The sequence below is a fragment of the Pundamilia nyererei genome, unplaced genomic scaffold (genome assembly GCF_000239375.1).
Source record: "Pundamilia nyererei isolate P.nyererei 1_Seehausen unplaced genomic scaffold, PunNye1.0 scaffold00022, whole genome shotgun sequence".
Lineage (NCBI taxonomy): Eukaryota > Metazoa > Chordata > Actinopteri > Cichliformes > Cichlidae > Pundamilia > Pundamilia nyererei.
In genome coordinates, this window is record NW_005187423.1 from 5,263,786 (window position 1) to 5,281,346 (window position 17,561).

A 17,561-nucleotide genomic window follows, 5' to 3' on the forward strand; every position below is an offset into this window, starting at 1 on the left:
TGTGAGGCGGCTGACATGTAGTATATTTCCTTACAGTTTTAATTAGCAGCTGTGTTTTGAAGTGTTAAAACATGATTCATCTTTGTTTGCTTTTGTTTTTTGTATTGTAGGCACTGTGTGCATGAGAAGATTTAAAAAGGCTGTGTTTGGAAATGCCTGCCTCTTCTCCCTTCCTCCCAGCCTGTCTTTCCTCTAATCAATGTCTGACTGACACATCTCTTTTTCTTCTCTTCTTTCTCCGTGCTCTTTCACTGCTTTCCCTTTTTTCTCTGGAATGTTCTGTTTGGTTGGATATTTGCAAGACGGCATAGAGGATACTGAGATGTTTTACATCCTTCAGATGGCTTGTGACCACAACTGTACAGCAGAAGGTATCTGCTGAGATCTCCTAATAGGCTGTGCTATATTAAGAGATCATCCTGCATTGTCTGTTGGTGCTGCCCGTTGGCTGTGGTTGACTTGTGTTGTGTTATGGGATTGATGTTGTGCCACATTTTTCCACTAAAACCTGTGACCTGATTAAAAGTCTCACAGGGGTTAGGAAACCCTCCTCCTCATTCTGTGTGTGAATTAGAGCTTCAATTTGTAGCAAGGTTCACCATTACAGTTCAGAAGTCTTTTTATAAATGTCTGTCGTGTTGTTATCCAATCATCACTTTGCCTTTTTGTACCCATACTTTCAGTGTTTTGGTTAATTGCATGAAATGGCTATTATGTGGGGAATGTTTAGCTAGAACAGGAAATCTGCATCGATAGCTAATGACATCAGCGTAAGCGTATCTGTTCATTATCTTCGACTCCAGCAGAGCAGAAAATTGATGTTTATGTGTCCATCTCTGTGCCCCCATCTAGTGTTTGTATAACCTTGCTACATGCACAGAACTAAGCAGTGATATGTCTCTAATCTTCAGTCTTTCCATGTTTGTGCAAAAAACATGTTCTTCCACAGGTGGTAATTATGACAGCCGCTTTGACGTGGGCAAGGCCAGCGGAACCTTGATTGTAGCGCGGCCCCTGGACGCAGAGCAGAAATCAAATTACAACCTGACAGTGGAAGCCACGGATGGGACACGAACTGTCAGCACCCAGGTAATTGAAACACTAATGAAGCGGTTGGAGGCTGATGAGGCAATTGTCATGATTCTGTTTTCCTCATGGGAAATTGCACGAGGAAAGAGGAGGGTAATGAGTGAAGCGGGCGCTAAACTGTCTTGTTTGTTGGGATATGTTGATGTCCTCTCATTGCATTCAGCTGAGCAGGAAAAATGGCGTTTTGTATGTGTGAACCTCATTATATACCTAAATGATTTGAGACACAAAACCAATGAGACGAAATGGGATGTGTTGTGGCGAAGCTGTGAGGTTTTTCCGTTATATGGCGCTGCCTGTGTTTATGCATGAGGATTTTTTACTTTTTTGTTTATCAGATATGAAGACAGATGTTTCAACAACAGCAAGAACAAACATTTTAGCAAAGTGGGCTTTAGTCACTTAGCAAGAGTTGAATAAAGGGGATCGATACCCTTCTGGTAACTGCTTACTTAGGGTCTTATGTGGGAATATTATATTTGCTCAGTGAATTTTTAATTTTCTTTTGTTGGCAACTAGTAACTCTGTGACTCCCTTTAATACAGAGGTGAGTGTAGGTGAACTTTTAACCTTTTGCCCGAGCAGCCACATGTTTTTGTTGCTTCTTTGCTGCTGAAAAGCTTCTGCTAACCATATCCTGGTTGTAAATGTGTATTTCCTGGGGGTTATCTTTTTGGGTTATATATATGTATATGTACATCCCAAAAAGACAAAAAAAAAACTTGAGAAAGAAAGTTTTTGTAATCCACTTTAAAGTCGTCATAGGGGTAGGCAGCATTCCTCTTCTTCCTCTGTTCTCCCCCTTCACAGTTGCGCACTGAGCACCAGGAATCTTCCATTGTCTCATTCCTGATGCGGAGCTGCTGTGATGATGGTGCTGTCTAGCCAAAGTCTTTTTTTTTGTCTTTATTTTTTTTCAAGTGTGCATTCTTGAGCCCGCTCAACTCCTCCCCTCTGCTGTGTCTCTCCCTGAACCTGTGGACCTTCTCTTTCTTTTTTCCGAGAGGAACAAATTGCCTCGGCCTTTTCTGAATGGAATGAATGACTAAATATGCAACAGATACAGTATGCTGCTCCCTGGCTGATACCAAAGCTGAGCTGCCATGATAAAAGCTTTTGAGCATGCAAGTTGTCTTTGTGCAGACGGTCATGCCTTGTCCATGAGATTTTGAACATTTTTACATGGTAGTTTGGGTCATGTGTGATGGCAGCATTCACGATGTTTTGTCCTTTGTCCTCAAAGGGGAGCATCAGAGGACTGTAGCTGGAAAAGAATCTATTTGTTGTCACTCTGTATGAATAAAGCCTTTCATCATCTGGCTACTGTGCTCCACTGAGCCTTGGATGAAGCGCTTCTTTCACTGGCATTTTGCAGCTCATCCACGGAAGCAGCACGTCCTTTAGTTTAGTGCAAAACCTTAAAAAACACTCACAAAGTTGCTGTTTTCTGCATCCGCCTGCAAAGCACTTTCTTAAAAGCCCTGGCAACAGACACTTATTTAAAAGCCTCTCAGTGATATTGTATGCAGTGACATTTTAAGTCAATTAATCACATTCAAAGGTTAACCTATTCAAAAGGTCTAATTCTCAGTGTAGCCTGATTTTCAGCAGGACCTTCTGTACTTGCAGCCCTTTTACAAGTGTGGGGGATGAATTCATTTATGCTTTATATAGAAAACCCCACAAAATCTCAGTTTTTGTATATAATTGTACGAATTCCAAGCATCTAGACTTTTGCTAATGCCATGACATTTTTTAAAAGCATATTGCATAAAAGTATATCAGAAAAATATTGTATTCATCAGCTTTTAGTGTTTTTAAGTCGTGCAGTAAAAACTGAACTCTTGGAATGGAAGTCCAGTATATAGTCTCATTTTAATGTGCCGTCCTTCACAAAATCTGAAAAATTTCATGTGCAGCTCACAGAATATTGAGTGATGATGACTTTGAAGGATGCTCAGCTGTATGATTTATTACATATTAGCCATCAGTTTCTTTATTTGAAACAGGTTAAAGGAGCATCACTGGTATATCAGAACACACATTTTCTCATTGGCTGCAGGTTTTAAATGTGTTTATTTATGTAAATGCTATTGAAGCTGTGACTTATTTGCTCTCTTGCAGATGAGTGTTGTGTATGATATTGTATACCCAGCTGGCCACTGTACGTCAGCTGTTTTCTGTTGAGGGATAGGATTTACAGAATTTGTGCGCTCCATAAACCACATTTGTAGGTGGGTCAGCTGCTTTAGATATGCTGACAGGCAAACGGTGACTGAAAGAGGTATACAGACTGTCTGTAAAGAATATTGTTACCAGAGTTTGGCTGTATACTAAAAATAGTTGGATCCATATATGTTTCCAGACTGATGCTTTTTTTTTTAAAAAATGTGTATAGAGACATATTAAGTTACAGTGATATTATGAATATGAGAGTAAAGTGGAGACTCTCTTTTTTAATTTGAGAGATTGAACAAAAGTACTGCATTAACTGCATTAACTGCCATTTTTTGCACAGTTTATCAGGGATTTGTGTTTTTAGAAATGTAATTTCAAAGATGTGGGCTACTCGATTATGTAGGGTCAGAATTTGACCCTATGAATTTGGAAGCTGTTGCAGTAAAACATCAACATGTGGTTAAAGGAGCACTGCTTGAGCTGCAGAATCCAAGCAAATTTATCTTAGAGAGAGCAGAAACATTACAAATTGCTAAATCATCAGAATACGGTGGTAGAGTGGAGTTGGCTAAATCAAAAGATCCTGGACATTCATAAAGACAACAGTGGTGGATGATCGTAGGATACTTTTGCATGATAAAGAAAAATTCATTCACACTTCCACCAACAGCAGAACACACTCCATATGGTAGCTATGTTTTTATTTGAGTCCACGATAACGAGGTAGTGTAAGCTTAAGAATAGGCAGCAGCTGTACTTTCTGCCCATTCATTTATTTTTTCAAATGCAGCAAAGTGGTTTAATGGTTTAACCTGATCTCAATCTCATCAAACCAGATTTACTTGCTCAAAAAACTAAACTAAAGGCAGGAATAGCAAAGAACAAACAATTCATTTGATATCTTAAAAAGCAGGGAAAATATCGAAAATTGAACCAACAGTCCAAAAATATAGATCACAGTGAAAACGAGCAATTATTTTTACTGAATGTTTCTCACACAAAAAGAAGAACAAAAAACCCCCAAATCATTATAAACAAGACTTGTGTTTGCCTCCGTGTTTTTTTTTTTGTTTTTTTTTTTAATATTATTTCTATTAAAAAGAACCGCAGGTCCTTGGGATAGGATCAAGTTTTGACATGAGTTAATGAATGAATGCCGGTTGACTGTCCCGTATTATTGGGAATGTTGTAAAGGCCCTGAAGATTTGGAACACTGTGTGATCTGAGTGTTTTGGCTACCACCTTGTTTTGTCATGGCATTCACGCCATTTGCTCTGGCGTCAGGGGATAGTTCTCTTTCACTGTCAGCTCTACTCTTACTGGGAAGTGAATGGTTTTTGTAGCTGTTTTATATAATCGTGTTCAATTTTTAAAATAATGTGTCAGGCTACAGTGAAATGTATTAATTTACGCCTGAAGGCAGGCTTGCTTGCTTTTGATGGCGGCCTAGTAATGTAAATCCCCCGGCTAATCATCCCGATTGTACAATGTTGGGATTAAACAGTAATGAATTTGCTCACCTCTGTGCTCGCAACAGTAAAATCAGTCCAAGAAGACAGGATTTCAGCAGGAAAACGTGCAAATGAGTCGTTAATTGTTGAGTATGACTTTGTTTTCTTTGGGGATAATATGTTGCCTATTTCCAAAACAACTCCCACAGAATTTCACTGCAAATTAGATCTGCTCACACACACACACACACACACACACACACACACACACACACACACACACACACACACACACACACACACACACACACAGCACCTTATGAAACCTCAAAAGTCGGACTTACCGGTATGTATTCCTCAAATCAAAGTCATGTGGAAGCTGTGCTGCCAGACGTGCTGGCCTATTTTCTTTCTCCTAGGAATGTTTTTTTCCTTTTCTTTTTGTTCTCCATCTTTTTCTAGCCCCCTTTTGTCTTTCTTTCTGTTTTTCTCAGGTTTTTTTTTCCAGAAATCTTTATCTTTCTTGGCTATGCCTTCAGAGATGATGATAATTCTGTTTGGGTAGAATAAAGTGCAAACAGGAGTGCTGGACCTGTGTGGATAGTGGCCTCTGTTAATCCTGTTTTGGGAACATGTTTGAGTACTCGGTGCCAGCGGCCCCCCTTTGCCCAGAACCTGCCACCTGGCAGGGGGGCTTCCTCTCCTACGCATGGCACAGGAGGACAATGAGCACAATGAAAAGCTCCCCCGTGTCCTGTTCTGAATACCTCACAAAAAAGGTGTTTTGTAATTCAGGAGGCACTGTTTTAAATACGCTTTTGTTCTTGTACATCTTTTTTTTTTTTCAAATTAAAATGACATGCTGAAAATTGAAAATGATTTTTAATCCAGCCCACTGGGGACTCCAGTGGTAATATCAGTATGAGGGCCTCTGGTTTGTGGGAGGTCTTTGGAAAACAGTGGGCCAGTCTGTCGTTCTTTCCGTATGACCGTTGTAGATCTATGAAGGCGTCGCTGAAGTATCAGCTGATGTAGACGAGGGGTGCCGCATTCCAGCTCGGGCACCTCATAGCCAGGAGCTGCGCCAACAAGGCAGCCTCGGCATGCAGCCCAGTCCCCCCACCCACCCACCCCGTCTCCAGCTATATGGCATCCTCCTTTGGCCGTGCAGAAGTACCTCAAGCTGTTCTGCTCACAATCTGTTCCTGGTCTCCCGTTTCTTCTGTTATCTCAGTCCACATTACAAAGACTCTTTATGTCTCACTCGACTATTGAGTTTATTTACTCATGCTTTTTTTTCTCATAGATTTTTTTTTACCTTAAGTATCAAAGCTCATTATTGTATCACAAACTTTTTTCACTCATTTTTTTTCAGTCACAGCTTTTATTTGTATTTTTCCCCGCTTCCGCAACCTGGTTTCTAAATTTGACCATTTCCCTTAGCCGCCTTTAGATTTTCACTGTCACTTATCTTCTTTACCATCATCTTACTGTCACAGCACTTTTTCCTCTTTAGTATCTCCATCTATCACGCCTGTGTCTCAGTCCCAATCGTGTTCCTTCTCAGCTTTCCCAGGGGAAGCCATATACAAAGACTACAGAGTTCCCTTGTACACCAGCGTTTCTGCTGCGGTCAGGCTGTATTGTGCTACGTTTGTGATGTTTGGGGGCAAAGTCCCTTTGAAGTGCTGTGGCGCTTTCTTGCAAAGGGAGAAGGAGAGGGAAGTTTGTGCGCATATAGGGGTGTGAGGTGGGTGTGAATAGCTTTGTGTGGGCATTTTAAATGGTATAGATTTGTACACTGTGTATAGATGCAGATACCACTGACCAGATTCCATCCTTTCTCCTTCTCGACGGCGCTATCAGTTCTCGCCACCTTACTCACTCTTCACAAGGCGTGTTATCTGACGCTGGCCAGATTGAGACACATTGGGCAGCCTCTTTGTGTGCATGTACGTGTGGAAGTGTGCAACTTAGGAGCCTCTCCTGGTGTGTGTGCGTGAGTACGTGCAAGCGTTTGCGTCAGAGTATGTAAAAGGTGGATTAGAAGGCATCTGCAATCTTATTCTATATGATGTCTGTGTTTACATGAGAACACATGTTTACAGTGAGATAGTTTGTCATGTTGCTGAGCATGCAACATGCACCACAGGCCTAGATTGATACGGTTTTTTTTTTTAGATTTGATGTCGCATTAAAAAGGATTTTTATTTATTTTTTACCTTCGTTTTTATTAACAGTGTGATATGGATTGCCTATGACACATGACTTGTGGCAAGATTACTGCACTAACAAACAGCAAGCAGCCCAATGCTCCCCCTGCAAGATGACATCTGTGAGCCTCAGCAGCATTGCCAGCATCACAGCACAGAGCAGATTGTAAATGTTATCAGTCCTGTCAGGTTGAGTCTATATTTGTCTCTGATATAGGCTCACAGTGCTTAGCAAACAGTATTATGACAACAGACAACAGCGGGCAGTTGTTTTGACCAGAGATCTGACAAACCCCAGTCAGTTGTGAGCCGTTACCTGGTCAGAGCTTTTGTGATTTAAGCCCCCTTCAGTCTTCCTGCACCAAACAGGTCAGCATCGACTGCTTTCCTTACGGGACATCACCCCCTGGTGTCTGGTATGCAGGTGTCTAATCTGGGTTGATCCCTTTGTTCACCATGTTTGGCAACGGTAGAAGTCCCTCGCTGGTCTGGGAAACAGAGATCGCATTCCAGCAGCTCTCCATAATCCTCTGTCGGAAGTCCAGTAGACGAGTGGCTGGTGTTGATAAAACACGCTCCCAGTGGAATTTTACAGTTTGGGATGTTAGATTCTTTGTTGTTTGTGCGTGTGTTGGGGGAAAAGCACAGTAAACTACACTTTGCACATTATCCAAAGAAAGATTTTGCATGTGCAAAAATTAGTTTCATAAAGCGTAGCCTTTGAAAATATTAGGAGGGGTAGCAATATTAGCACAAAAGTAACACTCAGCATATCCTCAAAGTTATATTTGTTTCAGACTTTGTAATACAGAAGCATAGTGGGATCACTGGACTTACTTCAGCACTCCCCGATCATTTGATTTCTCACACATGCACTCTCTCTTTCATGAACTGCTCATGTGTGTAGCTCAGAATTCATTTAGATTCATTGCGGTTATTCAGCATTGATTGACTGTTAGCAGTATCAAGTGGCCATTCAGATAAATTATTGCTTTTGCCATCGCATGGATCGATCGAGTCTGTGTCACCACACTACTGCTTATTTTTGCAGAGATCAGGAAAGTGATTTGAAAATAATATAGTGTATATGTGTGAATGTGTGCAGACCAAAGTGAGAGAAATGGTTAAAATAAAGATAAAAGTGTTACTTGCATATCTTTGGACCATAGTACTGAGCAGTGTTGAAGCATGCACCAGAGCTGTGATATCTAATCATTTACCAGAAGCTTTATTGTTTGGAAATCATTATTTGGTTCTAGACAATCAAATACATTTACAAGCACACAATCGTTTCACCACTGATCAGTTGGTTATTGAAATATAATTTTGAATATGTAAACTTATCCCTGACCCTTGTCATTTGGTTGCTTTAGAAATATCCTCTTGGTGCTTTTTATTGAGATGTGGCTCACAGTACTTTTTGACAAAACCTAAAAAGCCTTACATAACAGCCACTAAAATATTTTTGCACGTATCCTTTGTGATATGAATTAAGTCAAGTGTATAAATGTAACTTTGCATGCAATTTATTTTTCTCCTGTAGGTGCTTATCCGTGTCATTGACACCAACAACCACCGGCCGGAGTTTTCTGAGAATGTTTATGTCGTGAATGTCCCTGAAGACAAACCAGCGGGGAGTGAGGTCCTGCAGATCAGTGCTGTGGACAGGGACGAGAAGAACAAACTGACCTTTACTCTCCTGAGCAGCACTGATCCGTTCAGCCTGAGGAAGTTCCGACTAGACCCAGGAACCGGCACCCTGTATACCACTGAGCGACTGGATCATGAGACCATGCATCGTCACATCCTGACTGTCATGGTATGAATTGGTAGAAACAGACTGAACTTTGTTGAATTCCGAGAAGTTCTAGCATATTGTTTAACAGAGTTCATGTTCAAATTGATTTCACTGTTTTAAAGTTAAACATTCAAGAAATTAGTGTAAGGTTGAACACTAATCGCTGCTCTTTCTCCTCCCCCTGTGTGTCCTCTTTCATAAAAAAATGACCTTTATAGGTTCGAGATCAGGACATTCCTGTTAAGAGGAACCTTGTGCGCGTTATTGTCAATGTGGACGACACCAATGACAATGCACCCTGGTTCATAGGCACACCATACTCCGGTCGAGTGTTTGAATCTGCTGCCGTAGGCACGGCGGTGCTCCAGGTTACAGCTCTTGACAAAGACAAGGGCTCTAATGCAGAGGTTGTCTACCACATTGAATCAGGTGAATGCACGCTAAGTTACAATGCTACTCTTTTTAACCCCCATTTTTTTCCCCTCATAGCAAAAATCTTTCATTGCAAAACATTGCAAATGAAATCATCTCATAAAAATGTATGAGTCATCAGTACAGCTGCCCTCTGGATATGAATGAAATACTCTGAGAATATTGAATATTTTGTTTAGGGGATCTTCAAATATGTGGGAGATGGGCACATCCCACTGAGAATCTCTCCTACAATAATCTGTTATGTGAAAACAAGAGACATGCTTCAGTTAGACTTTGCGTTTGTATATGTGCATATTTGAAGTAGCTGAGATGGGAATATGATGCATTGTTGCTCCTTCTGTTTTCAGCCAGTTTTATGACTTAGATTGATAAACTGCTAGTACAATCCAGTGCTCATTAAACACATCTTTCCAGTACAACATACAGAAAAATCTATTCTTCTTTTGTCTTTTCTCTCACAGGAAATGTTGCCAACTCATTTGCTATTGACCCTGTCCTCGGGACAATTACAGTAGCCAAAGAGCTTGATCGCAACAGCAAGACAACATTTGAACTCACTGTTAAGGCATCAGATAACGGAGTACCTCCGCTGTCAAATACAACCACCGTACACGTTCTGGTAACGGTTTCTGACAATGCAGTCCCCAGATTTACCGGAGAGGCGTTTTCTGCAGAAGTGAGCGAATCAGCCCTTCCTGGAAGTTTCGTGACCTCGGTCACAGCCGTCAGCCAGTCGTCTGTTTTCTATCAAATAAAAGGAGGCAACATCAACAATGCGTTTGATATAAATCCAAACTCGGGAGTGGTTGTAACACAAAAAGCTTTAGATTATGAAACCATCGCTGAATACAAGCTTATCATACAGGGCACCAACATGGCTGGACTTGCCAGCAACACAACACTTACGATTCATCTAAAGGATGAAAACGACAACGCTCCAGTCTTTGACCAGAGGGAATTTCAGGGTGTAATCAGCGAGTCGGCCCTCATCAATAGTGTTGTACTGACCCGTGAAAACACACCTTTTGTCATTCACGCCACTGATGCCGATTCTGACCAGAATGCTATGCTCATCTATCAAATTGTTGAACCATTTGCACATAACTATTTCGCCATTGACTCGAGCACTGGAGCCATCCGAATTACATCACCTTTGGATTACGAACAGAGGAGTGTTTTCCGCTTCACAGTCCAGGTCCATGATCTAGGAATGCCACGGCTGTTTGCAGAGACCACAGCCAATGTGACCATTGAAGTAATTGATGTTAATGATTGCGCACCAGTTTTAAGCCAAGAGCAGTATGAGGCAACTGTTGTAGTGCCAACATACAAAGGGGTAGAAGTCATTCAAGTCAGTGCTACAGATGCAGACTCTGGGCCTAACTCCAAACTTCTCTTCTCCATCTCTGAGGGAAATATTGGTGATAAATTTAAAATGGATCCCATCACTGGAATAATCTCCATTCAGAATGTCACACAGCTTCGGAGCAGATATGAGTTAAAGGTCAGGGTTTCTGATGGTAGATTTGCCAGTGTTGCTGTAGTGAAGATCAGTGTACAGGAAAACAAGGAGAGCAAGCTGAAGTTCACCCGGGAATCTTACAAAGCCTACATCCGAGAAAATTCCTCTGAGAAGAAGACTCTAGCGGTCATTGCTGCTGTTGGGAATCAGGTGAATGAGCCTTTGTTCTATAAAATATTAAACCCTGACAGCAGATTTGAAATCAGCCGCACATCTGGAGTCGTTTCAACCACCGGAATCCCATTTGATCGTGAAGTACAGGACACATTTGATGTAGTTGTTGAGGTCACAAGAGAAGACAAATCTGAAGATAAGGCTCATGTTTTAGTAACTGTGACTGTGGAGGACGAAAATGACAACGCACCTATGTTCGTGAACCTTCCCTATCACGCCCTGGTTCAGATGGATGCAGAGGAAGGCCAGGTCATTCGGCAGGTGACGGCAGTGGATAAAGACTTCGGCCCGAATGCAAACATCCAGTATCAGCTGAAGGAGCAGCATGATCACTTTCAAATTAGCCCATCTGGTGAAATCTCACTTAAAAAGAAATTTGAGAAAGAAGCCCTTAACACAAACTTTGTTATTGTTGTTATGGCAAAGGACAGTGGACAACCAGCTCTGTCAGCAGAAATAGAAGTGCCAGTAAGAGTTGTGAACAAAGCAATGCCTGTGTTTGAGAAACCGTTTTACAGCATTGAAGTCCCTGAGAACATTCAGTTGCGCTCCCCTGTGCTTCACGTACAGGCCAACGATTCTGAAGGCCCTCGTATTGTGTACACCATCTCTGAGGGAGATCCTTTCAAACAGTTCTCAATTGATTTCAACACAGGCGTCATTCATGTGATTCAGCCTTTGGACTTTGAGATGCATCCTGCCTATAAATTAAATGTAAGAGCCACAGACTCTCTAACTGGAGCACACTCCGAGGTCTTTGTTGATATCATTCTGGAAGATGTCAATGACAACGCTCCTGTGTTCCTGTCAAAGACCTACTATGCCAATATTTCGGAAGCCTCTGTTATCGGCACATCTGTTTTGCAAGTTGATGCCAAAGATTCCGATACTGGTAATAACCAAGAAGTATTTTTTCAGTTGGTTGAGGAACGGGGGAAGAGTTCTGATTATTTTACCATTGACCGCAACACAGGAATCATTTCTACAGCTCAAGTTCTCGATCATGAAGAGATCCAGCAACACAAGCTGAGAGTGCGTGTGGTTGATGGAGGAGTTCCAGCACTTTCTAGTGACATCATCGTGACAATAGATGTTACTGATCTGAACGACAACGCTCCAGTTTTTACCGAGCATACTTACAGAACTACCATCAGCGAACTGGCGCCACGTGGGCACTTTGTCAGTCAAGTCCAAGCATCTGATCCTGACAGCTCAGACACAAATAAGTTGGAGTTTTCGATAATATCTGGAAATGAAGATCAGAACTTTGCCATTAACAAACACACCGGTGACATCACCATTTCCAACCACCGCAGGCCACATATGCAACCTCTTTACAATCTTAATGTATCGGTGTCGGATGGTGTATTCAGAAGCTCAGCCCTAGTCACCGTAAAAGTTATTGGTGCCAACTTCCACAGCCCCACCTTTTCTCAGGTGGACTATTTGGCAGAGCTTGTTGAGAATTCCCCTGTTGGTACCTTGGTAGCAGAGGCAAAGGCAACCGATGACGATGAAGGCATTTATGGGCAAATAACATATCAGATTATCAATGACTTTGCAAAGGACAAGTTTTCTATTAATGAAAATGGAGAGATTTTCACTTTGGAGAGCCTCGATCGTGAAAATACAGAAGAGAAGGTTATTCCTATTTCTCTCATGGCTAGAGATGGTGGTGCAAAAGTAGGCTTCAGTGTTGTCAATGTAATTCTTACTGATGCCAATGATAATGCCCCACAATTCAGGGCAGGTGAGTACAAAGCCACCATTGCATCAGACGTCCCAAGAGGAACCTCTGTGGTTAAAGTTGCTGCTTCAGACACGGATGAAGGAAGCAATGCTGACATCGAATATTCAATTGAGGCAGATGCTGAAAATGTTGAGGAAAACTTTGAAATCCACCCAACCTCTGGGATCATTGTAACCAAAGAAAGCCTCATTGGCCTTGAAAATGATATGTATGCGTTTTTTGTGAGGGCAAAGGATACCGGAAACCCACCCAAATATTCTGTTGTACAGGTTTACATCAGGATTGTTGCACCAGAGACGCCAATTCCCAAATTTGCCGAACCACATTATCGTTACACAATATCTGAAGACCTTCCTATTGGCACAGAGATAGATGTGATTCAGGCTGTGAGTGAGCAACCAGTTCTTTACAGCCTAGTAAAGGGCAACAATCCTGAGAGCAATGAAGGCGAAATGTTTGTTGTAGATCGAGATAGTGGAGCGCTGAAGCTTCAGAAGAACCTCGATCATGAGACAACCAAATGGTACCAGCTCACTCTGGTTGCCCAAACCAACTATGAAAATTATGAGATAGTTACATCTGTAAATGTAAACATCCAGGTGAAGGATGTGAATGATAACACACCAGTCTTTGAGGCAAACCCTTATGAGGCTGTCGTTGTGGAAAACCTTCCAAGTGGGACCCAGGTTATCCAGGTCAAAGCCATCGACCAAGACTCTGGAACCAACGGCCGGATCATTTACAGCCTTGACCCCAAACAGAACTCGCCCGAGATCCCTGAGCTGTTTGCAGTCAATAGTGAGACTGGATGGGTGACCACCTTAAAAGAGCTTGACCGTGAAAAGACTGACAAATACAAAATTTCCATCTTAGCAACGGACCAAGGGGAGAAAGTCCAACTAATTACTGGAACCACAGTGGAGGTAACAGTTGGTGATGTGAATGACAACCCACCCCGCTTCACTGCGGAGATCTACAAAGGCACAGTCAGCGAAGACGACCCTCCTCCGAGTGGAGTGATCGCTATCCTCAGCACCACAGATGATGATTCTGAAGACATTAATAAACAAGTCGACTTCTTCATCACAGGTGGGCATTTATTATTTTGTGAAACTGATAATTAGTAAGCCAGGAGTTTACTCTCTACTCTTTTGTGTAGCAGTTTTTCATAAACAGAGCTTAGGGGGGGATTATGGATTCACGCCACTTAATATCATGATAATATCTCATCTTTGAGACATTACACAGTCCCGTTATCTGTTAGGAGTTATTGCTAATCTGCTCAAGCTCTAAACAAATATTTAGGTCATTATACTACAGAAATGTATAATTATCTGAATAGCGCTTTGAAATAGACTGGGCAAAAGTACTTCCTGTGGTGCTAATTAGAAACTGTGAATATGTATGTGAAGTCAAGAGGAATCAGAAACCAGCATGATAATTAGCCGATGTATATTTTCCTCTCCTTAGTTTGCAGATTGCTTGCCTACCAATAATAATATTTGGTGTAAAAATTGGAAATTATTCTGTGAAAGAGCAGAGAATATTCCGATTATGATTGCAGGAATAATTAACTGAGGACAAATCACGTAGCCTTGTTTCTTTTTAACAAGTTAGGTTGCTTTCTGCTTCTTGGTTGCTGTTCATGCTAAAGTGGAATATTTGTCTTTAACCCCAAATAGGAGGAGACCCACTAGGCCAATTTGCCATTGAACATATTCAGAATGAATGGAAGGTCTCTGTCAGGAAGCCCCTGGACCGTGAAGAAAAGGACAATTACCTCCTTAACATTACTGCCAGTGATGGCATCTTCACTGCCAAAGCTGTTGTAGAGGTCAAGGTGCTGGATGCCAATGACAACAGCCCAGTATGCGAAAAGGTAAAGTCCTCTTTGCTCTGGTTCTGCTCTTAATTTCAGTTTGCTGTCTTGTGAGTTTTCTTGGTTTTCACTTTGAATTCTTCCCCTCTTCCATTTTCCTCCTCCTGTACCTGCCTTCCAGTCTGTGTACAGTGAAAGCGTCCCAGAGGACTCCCCTGCAGGCAGGCTTATTTTGCAGGTTTCTGCCACAGACGCTGACATCCGCTCAAACGCCCAAATCTCTTATGAGCTCCAGGGAGTTGGATCGGAATTGTTCATCATTGACTTTGTCACAGGTGTGTATCTGTGGGGTAAAAGACATTTGCTTAAATACTGCTCTGTGGAAAAAAAGAGAGCGTTGATCGTGCGGTGTTCTAAACTCGGTGGAAAAGCATGTGCTCTGTTTATATGTTATGTGAGTAATTTGTCTCTTCTTTCTTTATGAGTCCATCTGTGTCTGCAGTCATTGAGTTAGATTGCTTTCCAGCTGTGTTGAATGCATTTATGATTATTATGGGAACAGTATGCAGGACACTCATGCTAAAGCCACTCATGAAACACGCTTAGCCCTCTGCTTGGAACAACACGATCTGAAAGACAGCTCAGCGTGACAGCAGTTTTATGTTTTACATGAGAGTTGTCGGGGAAAAAAGTTATTGTTTGTGTGTCTGCGTGTGCGAGTTTCAGTGGATGCAAATTACTGTATTGTCAGCATTGGAAGAAACAAGATGGTTTTCTTGTGCCCTGTTGTTATTTACTTATTCAAGAGCCAAGAACATTTCCCTGCAGGGCAACTGATAGACCCACAGTGGCACTAAAGTACACAGTTGCAATACTTAAGATTGAATTTATGGCCACTATACTTCTTTCCTGCAAATAATTTCTTCTGGGAGACCCTCTAAATCAGAGATTCACTCTGACTGCTGTGTTGAAAAAAGAAACCACAAAAGAGGAAAAAAGAAAAACCACAGTGCAGGTTAACCAAAGAAGTATGCAAACAAAACCACTTGGTTTGAACAGCTATACAGCACATCTGCTGTTTCACAGAATCTTTGAGTATTCTGCCTTAATATGCGGAGGCTGACACCAGAGCAGACAATAAGGCAACAATGTCATCCCGCTGTCTTTTGGCAGCCCTCAATTTCGAGTTTTCCAGCAGCAGGGCTACTGTTATGCAGCGGGAGTGTGATTTATTTATTTTTTTTCAGTGCAGACAAGTAGGATTATTGCTGATGAGACCCGCCAAGAGGCTCTGGAGTTTTCCAGAGCAGTTGTGGTAATGTTGGCTGCTTGGTATCCCAAGACACTTCCAGGCTGCTTTTAGCTGCCAACTCTGATGTTTTCCTTCATCATCCCGCTCCCTTCGCTATCCTCTTCGTCCTCTCTTGCTTCAATTACTTATTTATTCTCCTCTCTACGCGCTTGAAAGCCTTCAGTTGTTCGGATGGTTTTCACTTGGTTAGTAAACAGTAGACAAGAGGGTTACATTTCTTTAAAATGCCTCAGGTTTGTCCACTCATACATAAACTTAGCATTTTGATTGATTTTTTTCTCTTTTTTTCTTGTACACATTTGACTTTTATGTTGTTCTGACACCGACTCTTCCCCAAGAGCCCGTGTCTGCACTTTTGCATTTCTTCTCAAAACCTTCCTGTCTTACCTTCAGGGGAGCTGAAGACCTCGCAGCCCCTGGACCGAGAAGAGAAAGACGAGTACAGGTTTAAAGTGCGTGTGGTGGACGGAGGAGGGCGATACTGTGAATCTGACATTCATATTATTGTGGAAGACGTCAATGACAACCCACCGCAGTTCTCAACTGACCCCTACAGCATCACCGTCTTTGAAAACACAGAGACGGGCACTTTTGTGGCAAAGCTGTCAGCGAACGATTTGGATACTGGTGAGTTTTATTCTCTGGCACATTCTAGGTAGAGGGCAGCTGTTATTTACAGTGAGGTGGAAAATCATAAGAACGATCTTGCGCAACTGTAAAATTGATGCAAGTCTTTATTGATACAGATGTGCAGCAATAAAGCGATAATTACCCATAGACAAATTTCATTTGAACACAGCAACTATCAGACACTGCTGCTGTAAGTGCCGAACTTTATTGCACATATGAAAGCCATAATTTGACAGATTTAACACTGAAACAGCAGGTCCTTAAGTTTAGACCGTGATTAGTTTGTCAGTACACCACTTTGCTGGACCAAAGGGTGACGTATAAAAACCCAGCAACTCATGAAGCTAATTTTAGCATCCTGTATTGGTTGATGTTTTAAAACTAAAACCCCTGAAAAGGCTGTTTGATATGAAAAAAGTCCCAAGCCAAAAAAATTCACCATTTTCATTTCAACTGATCTATGAAGAAGACGCGGGTCATCACTTCCTGTCGCTTCACACTTGGAGAGATTTAAAAAAATAATTGAAAAAAAAAGAAAAGAAAAGAGAAGCAGCCTTTAAACTCCGAGTTGCTGAGTATCAGTCTTTTCACACTCCTTGCCTCACACACGTTCATGCAAGACTTCAGATCCTTCTATTCTTTCTCATACAGAATTAAGGGAAGAATACATTATATTGAGAATGCTTTAAAAAAACCTTCATAACAAATCTCTCTGATTAAACCAGCCTATTGGACCAGAACTCAGTAATAAAATGTGTTTTAGGCAAACATTTAAGCTTCCAAAAATGCAATAATCTCAGGAAGCTGGTAAAATGTGCTTAAAATGCAATTAATGGCAAGATATTGCATTGCTCACGATCACAATAAAAAAGCATATGCACATGTGATACGGGACTGTGCTTCTGAAATACCCTTTAATGGGTTGGAATAAGCAGTGCTGACTTGCTATGAACAGGTTATTATCTCACCATTGTGGAACAGCATCGCACTAAATGGCAAGAGGGAGGGATAACAAATGTGAATTTTCATGAATGATCAACCCCTCAAATTAAAAGCTCTATTACACTCTAATGAAATTCTTCTCTCTTCAAGTCGAATTCTCAAAAGAGATGATTGCAATTTTCCATTCGCCTGGTGCAAAGCCACGGGGCCACATATTTATCTCAGGCGTCTCCTCCTTTCAGCAAACA

The 17,561-nt window shown here is 41.6% G+C and overlaps 1 protein-coding gene across 10 annotated transcripts in view; it reads left to right on the plus strand.

Moving 5' to 3' along the window:
* fat1a (FAT atypical cadherin 1a) overlaps positions 1 to 17,561 on the plus strand; it is a 77,414-nt gene that overhangs the window by 40,487 nt on the left and 19,366 nt on the right. For 8 of the 10 annotated variants that reach the window (XR_311573.1, XR_001290300.1, XM_005727021.1 and 5 more), the window contains exons 7-14: positions 303 to 371; positions 950 to 1,089; positions 8,475 to 8,750; positions 8,948 to 9,158; positions 9,626 to 13,699; positions 14,293 to 14,489; positions 14,611 to 14,764; positions 16,135 to 16,368. Coding sequence is in view for 8 of the 10 variants with exons in the window: in XM_005727021.1 (XP_005727078.1) it covers positions 303 to 371; positions 950 to 1,089; positions 8,475 to 8,750; positions 8,948 to 9,158; positions 9,626 to 13,699; positions 14,293 to 14,489; positions 14,611 to 14,764; positions 16,135 to 16,368 (5,355 nt within the window). In the remaining 2 variants the exon portion in view is untranslated. The remainder of the gene's footprint in view (positions 1 to 302; positions 372 to 949; positions 1,090 to 8,474; positions 8,751 to 8,947; positions 9,159 to 9,625; positions 13,700 to 14,292; positions 14,490 to 14,610; positions 14,765 to 16,134; positions 16,369 to 17,561) is intronic. The other 2 variants (XM_005727023.1, XM_005727024.1) reach the window with 1 other exon arrangement.